Source organism: Callorhinus ursinus, unplaced genomic scaffold (assembly GCF_003265705.2).
Source record: "Callorhinus ursinus isolate GAN/ISIS: 27379988/994484 unplaced genomic scaffold, GSC_fseal_2.0 scaffold49, whole genome shotgun sequence".
Taxonomy (NCBI): domain Eukaryota; kingdom Metazoa; phylum Chordata; class Mammalia; order Carnivora; family Otariidae; genus Callorhinus; species Callorhinus ursinus.
The window spans coordinates 11,167,484-11,191,545 of NW_027397111.1; the positions used below are offsets into that span (position 1 = coordinate 11,167,484).

Consider the following 24,062-nt stretch of genomic DNA (forward strand, 5'->3'; position numbering starts at 1 on the left):
GGCATAGAGAAGGACCATTGGCTTTAGTAATATGAAAGTCATTTGTGAAATTGACAAAAGCAATTTTAGTGAAACAATGAAAGATATTCTGAAGAAAACAAGAAATGGGTAAGAATTATTTCAAGATGTATAAGTAAGGATAATGAATACTGATAACCTTTAAAGAAATGTTGCTATCAGGATACAGAGAAATATGAAAAGAGGGTGATTTTGTGATGAACATTTATTTGTTTTTTTATGTTGTGTTTTTAATTTTTTAATTTTATTTTATTATGTCATGTTAGTCACCATACAATACATCATTAGCTTTTGATGTAGTGATCCACGATTCATTGTTTTCATATAACACCCAGTGCTCCATGCAGTACGTTTTATGCCTTTATAAAATGAAAAACACTAGATGTTACATTTTAATGAAACAGAAATTAATGAGCATAAATTACCAACATCAGAGAAAAGTAGTTCTTAGAAGTTGGGAAGGAAAAATCAACTTTGCAATCTTCTTTATGCTATCTGTGACAATGCTGTAAAACTATCATTATTTGTAGTTTCTTGCTTCATGTTAATTTAGAAAGAATATTGAATATTGTACAGAAAATATTCAAGCAATTTTTAGTTCAATTCTCAGCTCAAAAAAAGAAAAGTAACTATTGCTCCCCATAGCCCTGTACTTGTAGAAATACATTTATTTGTTATTTTGTAGTGGTCATTAATAACTGTCATTAATATATGTCATAAGTTTCATAACTGTTATTCATAGTTCCTTCAAAACTGTGCATTCTTTGAAAGCCACCTTGAAGACAAAAGACAACCCACCAGTTGGGAAGGAAGCAATTGCCTGAATGTCTCATGCTAGGACTGACCTGGTCAGGTACAAAGTCACCAAGGTTCTCATAGGACCCCAGAATCTTACACCTCACACACAGAAGACTTTCTAGTTTCATCTTTAAAAATTGCTAAGAAAACAGAATTTTGGTGATAATGAGAATATGTAATATATTTTTTCCAGGGTTAAATTATAGTTATCCATCTAGAAATTCCATTTACAATTAAAAACAACAATGAAAACAAAAACAAAAAAAAACCCAGAACGATTTTAGTCATCTAACCCTAGATCATTAGTTTCACTTGATTCAATTTTCTAGATAGTTGTCCCAGCTTCTCATTAGTATTTTTCTTTCTTGGAACCTAATATTACTGAGTCCTGGAGGTAAAGTTACACAGAAAACCTGGAGCTAAAAAAACTCATATGGAAGGTGATGTGGCATGAAAAATTATTTGGTATTCTGCAGAAAATTTAATGGGAATGAACTATTCATCATGCTTACCTGGAAAAATTATATACCTATTCTTGGAAATTCTCCTGCCTAAACAGACAGAGAGAAGCATTCTTTCCCTTCACATCCCAACCCAGGCAAATATCCCTTTCATTTGCTCTGGAATTTGATATCCTTAGAACCTGAAGGGATCCTTATGACACAGTCCTGTACCTGCTTGGTTTTCACCCCATAGACAATGGGGTTCATAGTGGAGGCAAGAGCAGATAAATATTGGTCACAATGATGTGACAAGATGGAGAGATTGTGTGACCCCCAAAGCAGTGGGAAAAGAAGCAGAAGAAGGCTGGGCTGTAGGAGAAAACAATGGCACAGATGTGGGCAGTGCAGGTGCTGAAGGCCTTGTGCCAAGCATCTGTTGAAGAGAGGCTGACCACTGCCCGGAGGATCATGGTGTAGGAGATTGTGATGCACAGGATGTCAAAGCCCCCAGTCAGGAGGGAAACTGTCAGACCATAGATGACATTGACCTTGATACTCCCACAGGATAATTTGGCTACAGACATGTGGTCATGGTAGGTGTGGGGAATTATATTCCCTCTGCAGTAGGGCAGGCGCTTGGTGAGGATAGTGAAGGGAATTATGAGGAATACCCTTCTCAGAAAGGTGGAGAGCCCAGCCTTTGCAATAACAGAATTCGTGAGGATAGTAGAGTAGCGCAGCGGGTAGCAGATGGCTATGGGGCAGTCCAGGGCCATAAGCATGAGCACCCCAGACTCCATCCCTGTGGAGGTATGGATGAAGAACATCTGGACCAGACATCCATCAAAGCTGATTTCCTTGAAATGGAACCAGAAGACGCAGAGAGCTTTAGGGATTGTACTAGAGCATATGAAAAGATCAGTTAGGGAAAGCACAGCTAAAAAATAGTACATGGGCCTGTGCAAGGAGTCTTCATAGCGGATGAGGTAGAGGAGCCCACAATTCCCTACCACAGCCACAGCATACATGGAGCAGAATGGGAAGGAAATCCACATGTGCATGTCCTCCAGGCCTGGGATCCCATTAAGAATGAATGAGACTAGGGTCAGGTCTGTTTGGTTGAGCATTAGCATTATCAAGCTAGGATGATCATTAATCATCTTACAGCATTTGTGGGTCCTCCTAGATAGAGATAAAAGAAGAAAATGTCTTGGTCATAGTCACTGTCTTAATTTCTTTTGCCTTTTTTCCTCAAGGTACATTTCAATGGCAAAACAACCAATTTTTCTGACTTCCAGGGAATATGAGTATAAATATTGTTTAAACCAAATAGATTATTTTATATATGTATTATTTTTTTATTCATTCATTTATCAATGTAGACAACAAATACTTTTTAGTGCTTAATATTTGCCTAGTTCTTTAATAGACAAATGTCCATTTATAAAAGACAAAGTTTGGTTATTATTTTTCTGAAGCTATTTTTATTAAATGATATTATTTAAATATTAATAACTATACACATATTATGGAAAAATAAACATGAAAAAATCATGGAACTTTAAATAAATCATGTCTTGAGAAAAAATATTGTAATGTCTTTTGCATGTGGGCTTTAGGAAGTTGGAGATAGGGCTAGAAATAGGAGCCAATCATAACACACTTTATCAATCTCTGAATAGCAGGATTCTTCTAAGGAAATAGCCTGAAGGTTATCCTGTTTCTCAGATATCATAATGAAAAGTACAGCTGTCAGAATATTTTAAAAATATTAAAGTATAGTTTACTATTATTTAGAAAACACAAAAGGAACCTCCAAGAATAAAAACAGAATATAAATGCATAAATCACTATAAAATATTAACTAAACAAAACATTCTCATCACAAAAGAGAGAAAACAAAGGATTCTTAAATAAATCAATAAAATGTTAATGTGACAAAAGGCAGATAAAATGCATTGATCGGGCTATTAGGATAAATAATTTAAATTGCCCTATATAAGTGGAGATAAATCTGTTAATTTTATAAAAATGTATATAGGCAGTATAGAGGGCCATATGATAAAGAAAATCAAAGAACAAAGTAAAATAATGTATACTCTTCAGAGAAAATACACATAAAATTTGGAGCAGACATATTAATTTCAGATGAAGTAGAAATTAAAGCAAAAAAGAATTGGGTCAGAATTTTTTTTTGAGAAATTCTAGGTAAAAGTTATAGAATGATTTTTAAGTTGATTAAATTAAAGTTGATTGTTTTAACAATGATAGTTCTACGCCATCTCTGTTAAAATATCTGTAACCTAAATTATGAGAAACACAGAAATCCTCTTACATAACTTGTTAGTATACAATAAGTATTAACATGAAGACTTTCCAAATTAACACTTAAATCTGATGAAAGCTCCAGTTTTCAAATTAATGCCAATGATTTGATTTTAAGCTAACATTTCTGCTTTGTTATTAATCTCTAATTTAGACAAATAGTCAAAATATGGTAGTCTTGATTATGTGGAGACAAGGACATCTAGGTCCCCTAGGACCAAAACTGCAACCCTGAGTTCATCAGGGTTTTAAATACACTTAAAAAATTGTTTACAAATGAGTTTACAACATTATACACTTCAAAGAACTGTCATATATCATTTACAAAAATATAAATTTAAATATATATAGCACAGATAAATATATTTCAATATTAGGATTATAAACCTTAGAGGTCATGTTTTAAAAGAACTTCTAGCACTGTTGCACTATTATTCTCTCTTTAAAAAATACATTTAGTCTGGGGGCACCTGGGTGGCTCAGTCGTTAAGCGTCTGCCTTTGGCTCCGGTCATGATCCCAGGGTCCTGGGATGGAGCCCCACATTGGGCTCCCTACTCGGCGGGAAGCCTGCCTCTCCCTCTCCCACTCCCTCTGCTTGTGTTCCTGCTCTCACTATCTCTCTGTGAAATAAATAAATAAATGATAACTTAAAAAAAAAAGAATAAAAAATACATTTAGTCTGTAAACTTATAAATTCTTCCCTATTATGATTACCTCTCCGCCTCAGTCTGTAGCTCCCTATGCTCTAAATATTTACCCACGTTTGCAGCCTCGTCTATAACATAAGCCAATCTTGACAATTCTGGACAATGCTTAATTCTAGGTCTTAATATTTCCCCTTTAGTACCTACTACAAAATAATCTTCTGTATGCTCTTTTTTTTCATAAAGATAACTTTAATAATTTAGGAATGGCTTTATTCTTACAATAAATTTTATGTTCTGTACAGATTCAATTCATTTCCCAAATGCCCTGCTGGTGATAGAAGCTTAAACCAAAGGGACACAGTATTAATCACAAATTTAATCTGTTTTGAAACAAATTTAAAATTGTTTCCCACAGTCTAATTCAATATCTCTTTCCAGAGAAATTTACTGATAATCTGTTCCAGGTGTATAGTCAGTGTTTCTGGATATTGCTACACCTCTCTCACCTTTCATAAAGTACAACTCGATATACCACTCATTGTCAATCCTCATTTCCAGAATCTATAGGCAGTGATCTGTTCCCTCCTCCCACCCCATCCCCCTGGTGTGCTGGTCTCAGCCTACGGATAACCAGTGTTGTGGCTGGACTGGCCCTTTTGATTCTTGTGGTAACTGCAAGCAGCCCTCAGCAGAAACCATCGGGAAATTTTGAAAGAGAAAAGCTTTATTACTTATAAGTCCTGGAAATCACATGGCAAATCTGGGACCACACAGAGAAGTGAAGGCAGGGGAATGTGTGGGGGCCTGGGGTTCTGCTTTTATTGGGATTGAGGGTGGGGCCTAGGATATCTCAGCTTCACCCTTTATCAGTGAATTGAGGGCACGTTCTGCGTGGAGCACTGGGGGTTATGCACAAACAATGAATCATGGAACACTACATCCAAAACTAATGATGTAATGTATGGTGATTAACATAACAATAAAAAATTTAAAAAAAAAGAATGGATATTAAGGAGGGCACATACTGCATGGAGCACTGGGTGTTATATGAAAACAATGAATCGTGGATCACTACATCAAAAACTAATGATGTATTGTATGGTGACTAAGATAACATAATAAAATAAAATTTTAAAAAATAAATAAAAAATAAAAATTTTCACTTCCTTTAAAAAACAAAAAAACAAAAAACATAAGAATGGGAATTTAAAGCACAGCAAGAGAAGAAAAAACAAAACAAACGGCCCAAATGGTCAATTATCAGAATCACCCAAGATCTGTAAAACAAAGAAGGTGTGGGGGTTATCTAGTCAGGTGTGTGGCTGGTAATGTGTTTATCAGAGATAGCATCTTGGAAGTGGGTGCCTCTCTGAAATGGATACCTTGGCAATCAAAACAAATCATTCACTTGTATAACAAAGATGGAAAACCAACTGTCAGGGTTCATACTACCCCTTCCCACTAAACCATTCTGAATTCTTATGACATGGCAATAGGTTCCTCCTGGAAAGTAAAGCTACATGATATATATTGGCCTAAAAATATATTTTGGTATAAGTAAGTAAGAATTTCCAGAGTCTAACTCAAGTAAAATCAGACACTCATAAGGAAAAAAGGGAAGGCAGGTAGGCAGCAAGAGAAATTTGAACATGGACTTTCATGACCTAGAATTGTTCTTTATATATTTCCCATTATTCCCTGACATGGTATTGGTCCATTCTTTGTTTCCCATCACTCCCAAAGCACATATTCCTATACAGTTAAAACAGTTGTTTATATAGATGCATGGGCATTATGAACACCTAAATGAATTTTTAATGCCAAAGGTGGGGAATAAATATTTCCATGAGCCTCTGCATCATTGTCTTGCATTGCCTTCTGACTTCAACCTAGGTCAATAAAATAAAACATTTACATCTGTGGAGTGTAAAAAAAGCAGTTAGTACCAACCTTAAATCATTTTCCCTCTTTACCTCTATGTCTAAAATGGAAATTTTCTTGTCACTGATCCCTATATTGTTTCCTTCCCTTAGTTTTGGAAGGAAAAACAAGGAGATAAAATATATCTGGTCCTATTTCCCAGGAACTTGGTTGTCTAAACATCACAGTCTCTGGGCAAATTTTTAACTTCTTGATATGAAGACTGTTGACCTGAGCCTGAAGGAAAATGAATGTTATATACCCTAAATATCCCAAGGGAACATTTCAAAACATCAGAGATATACTGCTAGTATTGGAATCAAGCTAACCTCCAGGGAGCCCAAATGGTAATTGACAGATATCTAAACATGTATCTGTATATATGTGTGAATGCATGTGTGCATATATATATATATATATATATATGAACATGTATATGTGTGTGTGCTTGTAGATAGATACCTGGATACAGATCAGAAATGAGATATTTTAATAGAAACTAATGATTTCACTACCCCAGAGGTTTGACTCCTTTCCCTAGGAAGTTTTGCAAAGACCCCAAGGGAACAAAGTTGGATATTAGGTGAATTATGTAAATGATTTACACACACATTCATTAAATTACTCTTTTAAAGTTACCTTTTAAAATATATTTATTTGTCTCTCCATTAAAATAACATTTACCAGTATATATTTTTTAAATTTATTAACATGGATATATGACCAGGTATTGCTTTAATAGAAACGGAATACTATATTATTACACATATAATAGCTGTTTTTATAATTAAGAGTGTATAACTAGCATATTAAATGTTCTTCCAAAAGAAGGTTTTTAAGACTGTAAAATATTTATTAAATAGATGAATAGAATGTATTTATATATTTTTCTATCATTTGATATCCAGCGCTTTTTTATTTAATAAAAATACAATAAATATAATTGTTCATGAATCATATATGACACTCTATTATTTATTTAAAACAAATAGAGTTTCCATTCTGTCATGCCAAGAACAAGTTTATCTTCAGAACTTCTATACTAATTTTACTGAAGAGGTGGATATGCAAATGACATTTGAATTTATAGGTGCTGAATAGCTAAAGATACTGACTTTTATTTTTTAATTTCTGGCCTTATTGCCCTCAGTTTTGGGTTTTTTAAATGATTTCTTTCTTATGGACCTCACTGAAGCTTCCTTTTTGACCTAATATAATTTCTTTGAGAACAAGGAGGAAAACAGTATTGACAAAGAAGAAAAGCTAGGATCGTGTGGTATCACAGATACCACAGCAAAGAGATTCTGGAGAAGTAGATATGGTCAATAGTACAATGTGTTGTAAGGAAGTCCAGTTAGAAAAGATTACTGGTGGCTTTGGTGGCAGATACTTCACTGGAAACTTTAACTTGTGTTTGAAATCAGATTATAATGTAGGAAGGAATAGGAGTCAAGAAAGCAGAAGTAATTAGCTCCAAAAATATTGTCCAGAAAATTGCACAAAAAAAGGTCAAGAGAAATTTTGCTATTGGGTCAGTGTACCAATAAATTCGAACACTTGTGGAAATAAGAACTAGAAGTGGGTGATGGTCTGGGCTCCCTAGAGCATATTTTGTGAAGCTTGCTCGATCAGAAAAAGGATTTAGTAATAAATATGTACAGCAATAAAGGAGGAAACAATGCCTATAGATGTCAAAAGTTAATGTGAGGATTAGAATTTGAGGTAGTTTACTTCTAATCATTTCATTTTTCTTTATGGAATAGAAATAAATGTACTATGGCAACCATGAGGGGGCAACCATATAAGAAAACTGAAAATGATAAACACTATTTCAAACCATGCAGCAGGTAAAAGCCTAGGCATATAGCAATAGGTTCCTACTTAATATCCAAAATTGCAAGCAAACAGTGCTTACAGTCTGCATGTCTGTATATGGTCTTCAGAACTGCTCCACACTCTGAGGATAGGAACTTAAAACACAGATAGAGAGTGTCCCAGAGTTGGGGTGTAGGGTTTGTACGCTGGCAAGATTATAAATTTGAAGCATAAAATTAAGTCAGCTGATGAACTCTGGTGTTTAGAATTGTCTAAAATTCTTAAAAATCTGTTAAGAATATCTCAATTTGAGGATTAGAATGAAAAATTAATTAAATCAGTACCACCCATGCACTGACACTCCTCCTATAGAAGAACGTAGTGATTTTCTTTCCTTTGAAAAACAGACAGTATTCAGTATATTTTATTGAATTGTAATATTTCAAAACTATTTATCCCCACTTATGTGAAGTATCACAGTCAAAACATTCATATTCTCCGAAAGGAAGCTTTAAAAAGCTGGTCCTTAGTGTTCAGAGTTTAGGACTGATACTCTTTAAGGAAGGGAGGGCCTATCAATTTCCAGCAGGGGGGTTTGTGTCTCCTCTACCTGGCATTGTGGGATGGCTCTCTTTTCCTTCTAAATAAATGGATGAATGAATGGCTAAAGCTTCCTCATCCATTGGTTTGTGCAAGTGACTGTCCTTTGTAAGTTTAGAGATAGAAGTCAATGACCTCTGGGAGTCTCTTGTAAGAATGTGTACAGATATTTGGACATTGCTTTTCAGGGAATAATATCCAGATCAGTTGGAATTAAGTTGGCTCCTTAGAGGGTGGAGACAAGAATATATCTGTGGGATGAATATTCCAAATTTAGAAATGAAGGGCTATTCTATCCTATGCTCTCATCTGTAGATGTCTTATTGTTCTGTACCAGAGGATTCTAGGTTTCAAGCCCTTGCTCTCCTATTTGCTAATATTGTGGGTATTGGTGACTTCTTTTCCTCTTTTGGTTTCAAGAGCTAATGGAGAAAGTATAACATTTATGCAAAAGCACATAAGTACCTGGCAGGCCTACTTTCTTTAACTGTGGCTGTATGTGATATCTCCTGATCCTTGCAGATGGTAACACAGCAGCTATAGTGTGAAGTGTGAGGTTAGAAATCCATGCCTGCTGTATTAGGAGAAGGCCAGAAAGTGCGGGAAGTTCCTATGACTAGGCAGAGGCTCTTCTAACCTAGGTTGGAAGAACTTCCCTAGGTTATACTTCCCAGGATGGAAATTAAGGATGCTGAACTAATTTGACCTCCTCTGTGATTTATTACTCTTGGAAATGGTCTAGGAGGTACAAGACTAAAACCTCTTTGCAGTCTCAAATACTGAGGATTGTTTAATCTTGAAAATCTTTTTTGGACTAAGTCCCTTCTATACCTCTGGATCACTCAGATATCTTGATCCCACTTCCCTGCCCCCTTTGAAACACCCTGACAACCCTTTCCCGAATTTCTTTAGTCTTAACTCCATATACCACAGGGTTAAGAGCAGGTGGGAAGAGCAGATAAACATTGGCCAAAAGAATGTGAATATGGAGTGGAACATGGTGGCCAAAGCAATGGGTAAAAAAGGAGAAGAGGGCTGGTGTGTAAGAGATTAGGATGACACAGACATGAGAACCACAGGTCCCCAAGGCCTTGGACTGAGCTTCAGGGGATGAAAGACAAAGGACAGCTCGTGCAATAAAGACATATGAAAGACCAATGCAGAATAAGTCAACCCCAATGACCAATAGTGCTGCTACCAGCCCATACACATGGTTAGGCTTGGTGTCTCCACATGCTAGCTTCACAACAGCCATGGGCTCACAGTATGTGTGGGGGATCACATGACTTTGGCAGAAGCTCAAACGCGCAGTGAGGAAGGGACATGGGAGCATGAGCTTGGAGCCCTGCACTATAGCTAGCACTCCAATTCGGGTAATGATGGTGTCGGTGAGGATAGTAGCATAGCGAAGTGGGTGACAAATGGCCACATAGCGATCAAAGGCCATGGCCAGCAGCACAGTAGACTCCATCATGCAGAAGGCACGAATGAAGAGCATCTGAGCCAGGCAGGCAGAGGCAGAGATGTGTCCAGCTCCACACCAGAGGATGGCCAGGAGCTTGGGAACTGTGGAGAGGAGGCAGCCAAGTCAGTGGTCAAGAGCATGCCCAGGAACAAGTACACAGGCTTGTGCAATGCTGGTTCCATGGCAACAACAAGCAGGATGGCGACGTTGCCCACAACTGTGGCTGTGCCCAGACAGCACACTGGGAGTGAGAGCCACAAGTGAAATTGTTCCAGACCTGGGATGCCCAGGAGGAAGAAAACAAAAGGGTCCAGGTTAGTGTGATTAGGAGACTCCATGGGCTGGACAAAATCTCTGGGCATCTTCTCTGGTCAGAAACCCCCACACAGTATCACATTACCTGAAGAGAGAACACAGAACAGAGATACGAATGAGCCTTAAATGACACTTACTAGCTATAAATGTTAGGCAAGTGCTATCGTCTATAAGTGGGGATAATAAAAGTAATGTCCCCTAGAGTTGTTAAGAGAATTGTATTGGTTAATATTTGTACAGAGCTTTGAATAGTACTTGATACATACTTGTTAAATAAAATAAATGAATGTGGAAAAAAAATTCAAACAGGCATTTAAAGAAATCAGAATTGTCTTCTAGCTAAAGTCTACTGTTGTCAAAGAAAGGTACGAACTTCATCCATTCTTCCCAGGTATATAACACACACACACACACACACACTCACTCATACTCTTTTCTGAAGTATGGGAAGAGATATAGTGGGGACTGTCAGTCCAGAACATAAACTGCCAACACAGTTCACTGAATGGAGTTGGATTTTTTCTTGTTTTTCAACCTAGAATGGATTCTGGTTTGGGACCCAGTGCTTGGAAATTAGTTCGGTTCTTATTATTATCATAGTTATTTCCACTCCTTCCACTAACCAAGAGAAATTTTCACATATTCCTGATCAACCCACATTTGCAATTCTGTAAGATGCTCCATCTACCTTCAGGTATCTAGTTTCCACTTCCCAAGATGCTCAAGTTAACCCTTTTAGGACTTCATCCTATTTCTGAAACAGAAACTTCCAACCTTTTACACTCCACTCTTGGGATAATCCTTCATTCACATTCTAACTGTGGTTCTTGGTGATTTCAAAGAAAGGATGTAGCCAAATCCTCAATTTCACTCTTCCACAATGTCAAGAAGTGATTTTTTTTTTTTTTAAAGGTAGCACTAGGATTTATGGAACTGTGCCTTAGTACAGGTGCTGGGGCTTGCCCATGGTGCTCTTGATGTATAAAGCCCGGACGTTCTGCCAATTCTTCTTGAGCAAGGACACCAGGAAATTGACCACTAAGTGGATGTTGTACACAAGCTCGTCATCTGTCATCTTCATATAGCCAACAGCCACTGCTAGACACAGCACCTTCTTCATCTGGAATTTGATGGTGAACTTCACTTCATCCACTTTGGCCACCATGTTTTCATTGTGGGTCAGCAAGGAAGGGAACTTACCAGCCTTATTCAGGCCTGGGCCCAGGATTCGTGGGATCTGCTTGATCAGAGATTCTGAAGCCAAAAGGCATCATACTTCTTGGCCAACTTCTTGACTAATTTCTTATTCTTGTTGAGTTTCTTCAGCGCCTCAATATCCATGTGGGGAATATCCACTGCCTTGGCCTCAACACAGTGCTGCTGATCCCCCAAAACACATATGGAGAACTTGGGGCGGGGAGTGGACTTAAGCCTGACGGTGCCCGAGAAGCGTTTGTCCTTCTGAGGGTCATAGTTCTTCAGACTGATCTGCAGCTCCACCGTCTCCAAAAACTTCCGGCGCTTGCGCTGGTTCCCTTGCAGGACTTCCCGCACCACCTCGTACAGGGTGTCGCGGGAGACTTTGCTGCTCAAGCTTCTTCACACCGCAGTCAAGAAGTGATTTTGTAACTACTTTGGCTCATGCCTGGTTGGAGAAGTCTCATCTTCTGTTGAAGAAAAATCTTATACTACTCTTTCTCCCACCTTTACCATGCCTCCCCTCCCTAAGAGGACACAGACTACAGTGGGGAGTACTTAAGCTCAAAGGAACTAGGCATAATGTGTGAAACCATGATGGTAATGAGATAGAAACAAAAATCTAGTCCTTAAGATAAAAGCTGAGAAATCACTTTAACTAGAAGTTTCCAAACAGGAATAAGAATTTTACTGCCCAGAAATTTGTTCTATGTATTCAACCACAAATATTCAACGTGAACCTCCTCTTTAATAATCCCTATTCTAGAAACTGGCTAACCAGTACTGGAATATTCAGTACAAAAGAAAGCCACTGATTCTAGGAAATTTGAGGAGTTAGAAATAGTTATCAAAGGGGAATTGAGTCCTTATTACAACTCTTTCTTGCTCCTGTTTTGTATATGTCAGATGAGAATAGAAGTAAACTCTCCTATTCCTTAACAGACCAGATGCTGTGTGTGCATAGTCACTGGAGAAAAAATTAGGGAAGCTTCTCTATCTTCTGCACAGAAGATCCTTCATTACCGTATAGGTGGGTTTAAGAGAAAAAAAAAATCACCAGATAGACCAAACATGTTGGTAAATAAAATCAACTATTTGTTCTCAGAAATAAGGACTAACAGAAGGAGAAGAGGTTGGTAAATGCCATGCTAATCACAGCTCAGGGCCAATAAACCACATAACTTCCACAGAAGAGAGATAAATGTGGCTTTACCAGCAGGTGCATACAAAGAGTCTCATTGGTCACAGGACTCTGTGAGCTTATGCCTAGGAGGGCAGAGATAGCAAAGATCTAAATTTCTGATCAGTTTGACCAAGGGTCTTATCTTCCCTAAGGAAAAACACATCAAGGTGAAAGTTCAAGCTTATCTAAAAATAAGACTATTATTGATGTGATTTGAGCTCTTGGGATCTCCACCTAATATTCAGGCAAGAGTACATTGAGATCTCATGCTTGCTTTGACATATTCTTTGAAGAGGTAGGATATTTTGGAAGCATGGGACCTTGGAGTTTTTAAAGCAGCAAGGTGGGGTGGTAAAAAAAAAAAAAGGTGTAGACATTGGAATCCATGAAACTGGGAAAAAATCTTTGTATTTACCTCTTACTGCCAGTACTGCCATGGACAAATCAGTTTTCCTCTAAGATCCTATAGCTTTTCAACCTATTTTTTGATAATAATAATAATAATAGTTTGTAAGGTTGTTGAAAAACTTTAAAAGTACCTAGTACCAATTGTGGCCCATAGAAGGTACCAATAAATGTCATCTACTATTATCATTGCCTTTATTTTAAGACAAAAGTGATCTCATATCCAATACAGAATCCTCACACAGTTTCCTAAGCCATCGATTCTAGTTTTAGCGTGAACGTTTATGTAATGAGAGCTGTTTAGTTGTAGAGCAAGCTTGCTGAAAAAATGAATGTTCTTTATAATTTTTTCTATGCGCCCTCTGAGGTCACATAGCAATCACTAGGAGATTGGAAAATAGCTTCCCTGGCTGCTCTCGTCTAACCTGGATATACCCAACTCTGTTTTTTTATGACACAGATTTGCTTGATGAGCTAATGTGGATCTCTGCTCAGCGGAGTGGCTCAACATAAATAATGGAGCTGGGTGATGGGTATTAAAGAGGGCACATTCTGCATGGAGCACTGGGTGTTATGAACAAACAATGAATCATGGAACACTACACCAAAACAAATTATGTAATATATGGTGATTAACATAACAATAAAAAATTTTTTAAAAAAATAAATAAATAATGGAGCTGGAGTCAGATGCATAAGCAGCAAAGCCCTGCTCATTCCACCACCCAACCACTTGTTTTTTGCCAGACTTTCCTAGCCAGGGGGTTTAACCTGATGATTCTTCAGTGAGGTTGCTTTCTGTGTGTTAGGTCTCAGATCTTATGTCTTATGGTTTCTTTCTTATAGAAGCTGGACTGAGCATAGATTACCACGTATCACTTGATTAGATTGGCTCCTAAGTGGCTGTATGTAAGTGAACATTACTTGCAGTTCTTGTGGTTTCTTTCTAAGGGTTCCCAACTTTACACACACATCAACCCCTTCATAGGGCTCTGCACTCAGCAACTCACCACATTCATCACCACCCCATCCAATTCACAGGAATGAGTCTGTAGTCTCACAGCATCTCTTGTATAAAATAGTTTATGATGTTGATAAACATGTATGACCATTCTTACACTTCAGTGTGAACTTGTCCCTTTGACTCAATCTCTAATCCAATTCTTATTGTGACATTAAAGCCAATGCCCTCAGTAAGACAAAAGTTCCAACATCACAATTCTGGGAGAAGACTGAGGATCCTGAAGGTGCACCACGGACCAAAGGCTGTCACTGTGTCTGCACAAGAATACAGGTAAATGTGGTCTACTTCTGTCCAGTGTGAGAACACTGGGCCATGAAAAAGCTCAAAGCAATCATTTTAGAACCCTAGACCATCAACATGTTTAAGGTAATCATTAAGGTCCCACTGATTCCCCTGCCCAATTTCTTGGTGTTGATACAGTGTCTATTTCACTAGGTACACACATTTCTCCCAAATGCTAGTGGGTAATTATTTCTTGTTAGTAATTTCAGGAATATCATAGCAAATGTCTTGAACTTTCTTCACAATGCCTCCCATTTCCCTGGTCTGGCTAACATATCACTTGCTTCTTCCTTTGCTGGCAGCTGCCCACTCCGTTCCTCTTTCTATTTGGCCTAATGCCAAACTAAAACTTCTATTGTAGGAAGCCCCTTAACTAAAACTCTAATTCAGACCACACAGGGGTGTTATTTAGCAAAATCCCCTTTCTTGGCCTCTAAATATCCTCCCTGCTTTGAAGTAAACTACCTATCACCCATTTCACAGATAGACTTCTCTTGAGGGCTAAGAAATATCTTTTCCAGACTCTTTCCCTAGCCCAAACTCACATGACTGCAGGACAGCAGAAATGAGATGGCACAGCAGTTTGGAATCATCCTCAGAAGACTGAAAGAGCATCACTAGTCTCCCACCCTCAGCTATCTGAATGTTGAGGTGAGAGGTTGTTATAATGATGAAACCTATCTTAAAGGACCCCCAGAGATTTCAGGGGGTTGCACTGGATTTATGCCTGGAGCCATCTAGGGAGCTTCTGTGTTCCCTAGGATATTGAGCAGCTAAGCTTTTGTCGTTTGGTTGGCCAGAAGAGAATGTAGAAGTGAGGGCAGAGGTTTTGTTAAAGGGACAGGAAAAAAGTATTTGCAGTCTACTCCCTTGGAGCACTTTCTCTATTTTTGTTTTGTTTTAGTTTTAATTTTCCATCTCTTAGTGCTGGCACTATTTATCTAAGGGCATCTAATATTTTAGAAGCACTGAGGCTATAGGGACTGTGGGTATATGATCTGAATCCCTCTCTGTTTCCAATGCAGCCCCATTCCCCAAGGATCCTGGGACATGCTTTCCTTCCTCTTGCCCTCAGTGATTATCTCTGGCCTGTTCTGCTATGTTTACTCCTTCCTGGGAGTCCACTATTACTGTATATGTTCCCAGACTGGCCATTGTTACCCAGCTGCAGAATGACTGGCCTTGTGAGATGTCTTGTCGTTTTTTTATATTATCCATGCAAGATGTAGCAAGTTGGTAATGGAACTCAATAAGAAATTACACTTATTGGTAGAAGATGTGAATTGCCAAAGGGAGTTTTTTACCATATGAGGTAATTATGTTAAGAAGACTTATACAATAAACATTACCAAACCTATATCTCCTGGTGTCTTTTGCTGAGAATCTATATTCATTGTGTTTCCCTCATAAGACTGTGTTGTCAGAGAGTTTCTTTCCATTAAATCCATAACTCAGGTTTTTTTGGGTCTAATTCACTCATGGCCAAGACTTCCATACACAGAGAATTTATTTGGTATAGCCTCACCACTCATATACTTTACTTTATTGTGCATCACAAACCTCTTTCAGATCATAAACAAGTGTCTTAAACTCCTCTTCTCAGAAAACCAGCCCCAGCTATCATCTAGGACCCCAAATTATGCAGGGAGTCTTCCAAAAATTGTCTGCAAAATTATGGTCTCTGTTCACAATTTACTGCAGGACTTGGTCTTCTCATCACCTTTTTAGATACTCCTCTGGTCATTTTCTCTTCTAATCACACCATATTGAAACGGATCTATCCTTGCTGTGGGCAATCCCCACAACTGGACCAGATCTAAATTCCGGTCAGCTGCATACTATTGATCCTAGCTCCCGAGACTTTCTAAGCCAGCAGTATTTGAACTTCAGCGTGCTTCAAAATTACCTGTAACTCTCATTAAAACACAAGTTGCTAGTCCACACCCCCAGAATTTCTGATTCAATTAATTTGGAGCAGATGGCTTCCCAATTAATGCTGATGCAGCTGGCTAGGAGATCGATTTTAAGAATCACTGCTCTAAGAAAAAAGAATATTAAAATTTTTGTTTTAAATTTCAATTGGGTATTTCTCCCCAAATTGCTGTGTGGTCTGTACTCCTGATTGGTTCCATCAGACAATATAGCTACCACAAACATCTTTAATAAGTCACCTTCAAAACCTAGAGCAGAGCAGGCTTGCAGCAACTTTCCTTTTACAGAAACATTCCCTGAAACATCTTATTTGTCTACAGCTAAAAGTGCCTCCAGAAGCCTTCGATTCATCACACTCCTGTAGGTAAAAGGAAAAAATCAAAATAAAATAAGGAAGAAATAATTAATATCTTTGTTCACTTCCCCACACAAGTCGGCAAGTTCTGGGGAAAGTCCCAGGTGGTGCATTCTGTGGAGGCTATGATAGCGCTGTGGTGTGTCAACTTGGGCCTACATCCCCCAGCATTCCCATCCCAGCATGTTCCAGATGGTGTGGGCCACTAGACATAATGAAGGTAGGAAGATGGAAGGGAAGCAGCTGCCACGGTGTGGCACACATGCACCTCTCAGTGATTCAAACACTCATATAGGTGCTACTGTAAAGGGATTTCATAGATGTACCAACACACCCCAATCAGTTGACTCTAAGTTAGGGGAATTCACTTGAGTGGGCCTTTCTCAATCACTTGGAAGGTCTTAAAAGGGGCTTAGGACTTCTTAGAGGAAAGAGAAACTTGCACTGTGGAAAACAACTTCAGTCCGTGCCTGGGGTGGCTCTAGCCTGCTGTGACCTTTCCTTCCTGACCATAGCCTCCTGGATTTTAGACTTCCTAGGCCAGCGCAAGCACTGTATAAGCCATTGTCCTGAATGGAACTAGATCTGTATCTGTACCTATATTTATAATCTCACTATGTTTTTCTGCTTGTTTCTGTTTCCACTTATGTTTTTCTGATTGAACCTTGACTGATACAGAAACTAATGTGTTTTCTTATTTCTTTGTATTACTGATGTATGTCTTCCAGGAATTTGGGGTGTTTGGGAAAAGAAAAAGGACAAAAAAAATAAATATTAGAAATGGAAAACAACACATAATCACATAGAGCAAATATAAAAGTATTACATGATGTTACCACAAAAACCTAATGAAAATAGGTATGAAATCTTAGACCATCTATACAATTTTCAATAAAATATAATGGGAAGCAAGTGGTGTCAGGTATTGACAAGTCAAACAATTAGAAGTGTGTAATAAATTATGAAAATTTGGAAGCATTTATAAATGCTTCTAAAGAAAACTACAAAGAAATCCACTAGTATCCTTACTCCTTCCATACCAAACACCGTACTGGAGGTCAACACAGCCATGCAATCAGAAGGAAAACTAATAATAAAAAGTATAAGAGGGGCACCTGTGTGGCTCAGTCAGTTAAGCATCTGCCTTTGGCTCAGGTCATGATCCCAGGTTCCCGGGATCGAACCCCATGAACCCCACAGCAGGCTTCCTGCTCAGCAGGGAGTCTGCTTCGCCCTCTCTGTCTCCCTCAGCCCCTCTCCTCCACTTGTGCTGTCTCAAATAAATAAACAAAATCTTAAAAAAATAAGAGGAATAAGAAGTGTGAATATTAGTATTTGTGTAGAAAGTAAGAGAAGCTATAGAGAATTTGTAGACTATTGAGTTCAACAAGATTGACATATACAAAATCAACATAAATAGATGGAAAAAAATTTTAAAAAGTATCAAGCAATGTAAGAGATTAATGAATTATATATTTATTGCTATATATTTATATTTTATTTGTATGTGATTAAAGAGAACATCATGCCATGATCTTGGATAAAAGACTTGACCCCCTAAAGATGTCTAATCTCCTCAAATGGATCCATAAATTAGATGTAAGCCCAGTTAAAATTCCAAAAGGAATTCTGTAGAACTTGTCAAACAGTGACATTTATAGGAAAAAAATAAAAATTTAATAATAGCCAAGTTTGCAATAGCAAGGTGAGGAGACTTGCTCTACTGGATATAAAGAATTATTAAATAACAATTATAAGATAATGAAAGCTCTGAAACAGATCCATACATTTATTTGATATATATGCCATTAATAATCAGAAAGGATAGGATGTACTCATCAGTAGTTGGATTTGGTTAATAATATATTTTAAAACAGGGGCCCCTGGATTGCTCAGTTAGTTAAACATCTGCCTTCACCTCAGGTCATGATCTCCAGTTGTGGGATCTGGCCCCACATTGGACTTCCCACTCAGTGGGAAGTCTGCTTCTCCCTCTCCTCCTCTTCCCTCCTCATATTCTTTTTTCTCTCTCTTTCAAATAAATAATCTCTTTAATTAAAAAAAGTATTTTAAAACATAACGAATATGATCATTTCACAATCCATAGACAACAAACATTCTAGATGGGTTAAATTCTTAAAATGGTGCAGGCTTAGATCTTGATGATCCTGGACAATTAAGAAAAGTAAGACAAAAATGTACATATCATAAATGACACTGCGTGGGGGTGAGGAAGAAATTCCTTTGCCTTTCAGAATTCTTCTAGCTGGACTAAGAATCAAATTGACATGAAACAGGTTACCAAGAGAAATCAAATTTAATTATGGTGATATCTCTCCCTGAAGCAGGTTCTCTACCTAAATTCTTTTAGGCAGTTGTAGGGGGCAGTCAAAGTTTCTTCTTGAGTCTTCCAGGCTTTCATTGTTTTCAGATCGGCATAATCTGCATGCTGAAATAAATGGCACATCTTGGGGGCAGCCTGCCTTGGCTCCTACAAAGCATTTGATACAGTTCACTTTTTCATAATTTATGTTACTATGACATGGAATAATAACATTCAATAGGTTAGGAGAAAACTATTGAAACTGATATAAGTGATAATATATTTATAAACATAAAATAAAAATAACTCTAAATCAATTTTTAGGGACAAAACCGTTTAAGAAAATAGGAAAAATACACAGAAAGAAAGTTCATGTGGTTAATAAATTTAGAAGAAAAATGAAACTGTAAATAATAATTAGATGCCATTTCATATGCATCAGATTAACAAAAATAAGCCACACCAGTGTTAGTAAGAAATACAGGGAAATGAACACTCTCAAATATTGTGGATGAATGTGTAAGATGACAGAAATATTTTGGAGATAAATTTAACTGTATGTAGGGGCACCGGGGTGGCTCAGTCATTAAGCATCTGCTTTCGGCTCAGGTCATGATCCTAGGGTCCTGGGATCGAGCCCCACATCGAGCTCCCTGCTCAGTGGGAAGCCTGCTTCTCCCTCTCCTACTCCCCCTGCTTGTGTTCCCTCTCTTATTGTCTCTCTCTCTGTGTCAAATAAATAAAATCTTTAAAAACAAATTAACAGTATGTAGTAAAGGTGAAAGTATGCATACACTTGAGTAAAGCAACTCTGTTTCTTTGTATATATTATACTGTAGGATATTTCCAACATTGTAATACCATGGAACTTAAAAAAAAAAGAAAAATTATGACATTATGGTATAGAGAAATGAGGCTCCTTATAATTGGAGGCATTCCAGCCTGCATAATAGTGTTCCATTCTTACCCCCAACCCTGATCCTAATTGCCTTACTCCTATCCCCACCCCCCATTCCCATTCCCACTCCCACCCCACTCCCACCCCTACCCCACTCCCAGCTGCCATAAGGACTGAGATCAATAGCTCAGCATACCTGTAAGTCATTTATTATCACAAAAGGCATATTATAGCAGGTCGATTAGAACACTAATGCAGAAAACTTCTTGTAAAAGGAGACATAAAAAGGATGTTCTTTATCTGTGATAACAAAAGTTAAAACGTTCACATGAAAATTTCTAAAAAGTTGCATTATATTAAAAGGATGGAATGTTATGTTACAGATAAAATATAGAGCTAGATTATGCAAAATACTGCATGAAAATGTTATACTGTAAGTCTTCTATATTTAAACACATATATAAAGTGAGACAATATATTTTAATAGCTCATTCATAATTATTACAGAAACAAAGTGTGTGCAAATATATGCTAAATTTATGTCATTAATAATCTTAAGTGAGAATGAGGACTGTGCCCTTCTGGCATTTAATCGACAGAAGGCAGAGATGAAGTTCTACACAGTGAGAAACTATAAAAATCTCTTGATTATTATCTAGGCCAAAATTTAAATACTAAACACAGTATTATTAGCTTTGGGTATCTTTTGTCATGATAATGCTGCATAACAAAACGACCCAAAACTTAATGGTTTATGCAGTAGGCAGAATAATGCCCCCACACCCTTCAAAAATGTCCAAGTCCTAATCTCTGGAATATTTTAGGTTACATGGCAAAAGGGAATTAAAGTTGTAGATGGAATTAAGGTTGGTCAACATCTGACCTTGAGATGAGGAGACTATTTTGGATTATCCAAGTGGACTCAGTGTAATCAAAAGGGTCTTTATAAGTGAAAGAAAAGCCAAAGAGAGAGAGAACCAGAGAGATTGCAGGGTGAGAAGGACCTGCTCTTGCTGGCTTTGAAGATGGAGGAAGAAGGCCAAAAGCCAAGAAATGAGAGTGCCCTCCAGGATCTGGAGAAATCAAGGAAACAGATTCTCTCCTAGATACTCCAGAAGGAACATAGCCCTGACGACATCTTGATTTTCACCCACTGAGATCGTTCTGGACTCCTGACCACCAGAATTATAAAGTAACAGATTTGTGTTGTCTTCAGCCTACTAGTGTGTGATAACTTCTTACAGTAGAACTAGGAAATTAATACAGTTTATAGCAAGATGAATTTTGTTTCAGTTCTACTTCAGTTAGGCAGATTCTAAACTGGGCACAGCTGGATGGCTCTGTACATGAGGGAAGTTGTATTGGTTTGGTTTCAGGATTCGAACTGAATTCATGTGAAGTCATTACAACTCCAAGTGTTTTCATCCTAGAACCCAGGCTAAGGACACAGAGGCCACCTGGGCCATGCTCTTCTCAGAATAGGTGCACACAAAGTGCCAAGTCTAATCACACAAACACAAAATTTAAGTTTCTCTGAGAAGTAATTGAAAATTGGTTCTACCTTAATTTATTTAGGACTTTACCAAGAACTGTAAAGTCACTAATGGCAATAAAGCATGTTGTATTTGAGTTCCTTACACCACTGACCTCTACCCATCTGTATGTGCAACTGAAGGGGAACAGAATTTGTCACTCCAAAATATGCCTCTTTATCCTAGGAATTATTTTAGCTTGATTATTTTTAAGAAACAGCAGACAAAAGAAAAGCTCTAAAAATTGAGTAGACGTTATCCTTTTGTAAGAAACATTTACACTTAAAAGGGAAATCTCCATCTGTTTTGAGGTCTCCCTCTTTGTTCCAGGAAGAGAAGAAGGAGCCTACATCACTGGACATTCTTAACAATGGAGAAGACAATGGTTTAAATCTCCATTAAAAACCTTACCCGCTTTGGGGAGCCTGGTTGGCTCAGGCAGTAGATCATGTGACTCTTGATCTCAAGGGCATGAGTTTGAGCCCCATATTGGGCACAGAGTTTACTACAAAACAAAACAAAACACAAAAACAAACCCCCAAAACCTTGCTCTTGTTTACTGTACTTTCCCTAATAACCTCCCATAACTGCTTCTCCTTTCCTCCTCCCACCCACCAACAACCTATTTTGTCTTTAGCTGGAGATATTATTTAAGACAGTGGGTGGTTTGGGCCACTTCAGAGAATTACTCAGTTTCCTCAGTCTCTCCCATGTATACAAGAGATATACATGTTATCAAACTTCTGTTTTTCTCCTGTGAACCTTTTTATTTCAGGGTGGCTCAGCCAAGAACTCAGTACAGTGAAGGGAAAATTATTTTCTCCCCCATACAACTGTCCTATTTACAGAGACTAACTTCTAACTTCACTAGATTTCTATTTCTTGTCATGCCTGAATATTGCACATTAAAAGATATTTGTCTTTATTACATATATGTATTATACATACTTGTGTGTATTATACATATACTTATCACATATATGTATGTATCACATATATACAATTGTTACATCTATTGCAAATTATTTTTTATCTTTTGTATTACAATTGGGATATTATACAGATTTTAGGTCTATTAAGAGGATGCATGTAAATTCATAATTAAGAATTGCTTAAGGAAATGTTCAGTTTGAGAGGGATAGAGCCATTACCCTAGAGTAAAGCACACATTAATACAAAAAGGGCAACATCTTCTCCATACCTTTAAGATTTCCACCAAGAATTGCAACCATGCCTTCATCATCTCAAAATGAAAAACAATATTACTCAATATCTTTATCAAAGAAGAAAATAGTTTAATTGCAAAATCAATTTTCTAAGGAATCTTGAGCTTTTTAAGATAAAGGTATTCCCAAAAGCTGTTCCTATTTTGACAGAAATGGGAAAAAACACAACTGAATAAATATGAAGACTTACCTGTTTAAAATGTAAATCTTGAGAGCTTGCTCATAATCTGTGATCAGCGGCAACTAACCTTGAATGTTTTATCAGATAAAATTTATAAATATTGTCCATGTACAGTTCCTGGAATACAACTGACCATATATTAACCCAATGCTTCTCAAGGTGGGGTCTTCAGAACAGTAGTATCAACAACACTTGGGGACTTGTTAGACACACAAATTACTGGGTCCCACCCCAGACCCCCTGAACAGAAATACTGAGGATGAAGCCCAGCAACCTGTGTGTGTGTGTGTTTCTTTTTAAGATGTTATTTATTAGAGAGAAAGAGAGAGAGAGAGAGCACATAAGAAGGGGGAGGGGTAGAGGGACAAGCAGACTCCCCGCTGAGCAGGGAGCCTAACATGGGGCTCCATGCCAGGATCCTGAGATCATGATCTGAGCTGAAGTCAGATGCTTAAGTGACTGAGCCACCCAGGTATTCCTAATCTGTGTTTTCAAAGCCCTTTGAAGGTTTGAGAACAGCTGCTGTATTATTTTCAACAGTGGTTATACAGAGAAATTCATTACAGAGGCATTTGGATACAAAATGACTGTCTTTGTATCTTCCAAAGTTAGTGTCCATCCAGAGAATTCTATTCCCTTTCGATAGGAAATTACCATTTGCTAAGTCAGCACTTCATGCTCCTCTTATAATGACACAGAGCTACCTGAGTTTCCTCAAAAGCAGTATTGTTTTGCATGAGGATTATAAACTGTTACTATTTGAAGCATGACTTTATTCAGAAGTCCCTATGAAAAGGGTTAAAGCTGTATCTATAGGCATCCACCAAACAGAGGGAGGTCACATAACACCATCATTACATGAAAACTGGAAGTGGTCAAAATTGTCCCTTTCCCTCTGAGAACCACTCTTCAGGTACTGTTGTTCTTTGAGTATCAGGCCTAGTGGGATCTCCTAATAAGCTATTTCTTTTACCTTTCCTTTTTACTTGGCTTCTGGAGAGTCGTAGTTATGCCCAGAGTTCTTGGGTGATGAAATACTAGAGTTCAAAATTTCCCCTATATAATATGAGAGTTTTGGTCCACTGCAACAAGAAAGCTTATATGTTCTGTCCCAGGAATAACTTCAAGAGCAGAGCTGGGGTGGGTAGGGAGCCCCTTCCCAGGAGCTAAAATCAG

The 24,062-nt window shown here is 37.7% G+C and overlaps 2 protein-coding genes and 1 pseudogene across 2 annotated transcripts; all 3 read right to left on the reverse strand.

The window, feature by feature from the left end:
- Positions 1-1,522: 1,522 nt before the first annotated feature.
- Positions 1,523-2,392, reverse strand: LOC112806214 (olfactory receptor 52N4-like). Its single transcript, XM_025848537.2, has one exon. The coding sequence runs from the start codon at positions 2,390-2,392 to the stop codon at positions 1,523-1,525; it is 870 nt and encodes a 289-aa protein (XP_025704322.2).
- Positions 2,393-9,406: 7,014 nt separating this feature from the next.
- Positions 9,407-10,395, reverse strand: LOC112840728 (olfactory receptor 52P1-like). Its single transcript, XM_025894178.2, is given in 2 exon segments — positions 9,407-10,143; positions 10,146-10,395. Coding segments are annotated over 2 exon segments (987 nt in total).
- An 889-nt stretch (positions 10,396-11,284) lies between these two features.
- On the reverse strand, positions 11,285-19,193 carry LOC112806277 (large ribosomal subunit protein uL1 pseudogene; annotated as a pseudogene).
- Positions 19,194-24,062: the final 4,869 nt, after the last annotated feature.

What these genes read in the sequence shown, in the direction of transcription:
- LOC112806214 (XM_025848537.2), bottom strand. Translation starts at nt 2,392, where the DNA reads ATGCTAATGCTCAACCAAACAGACCTGACCCTAGTCTCATTCATTCTT.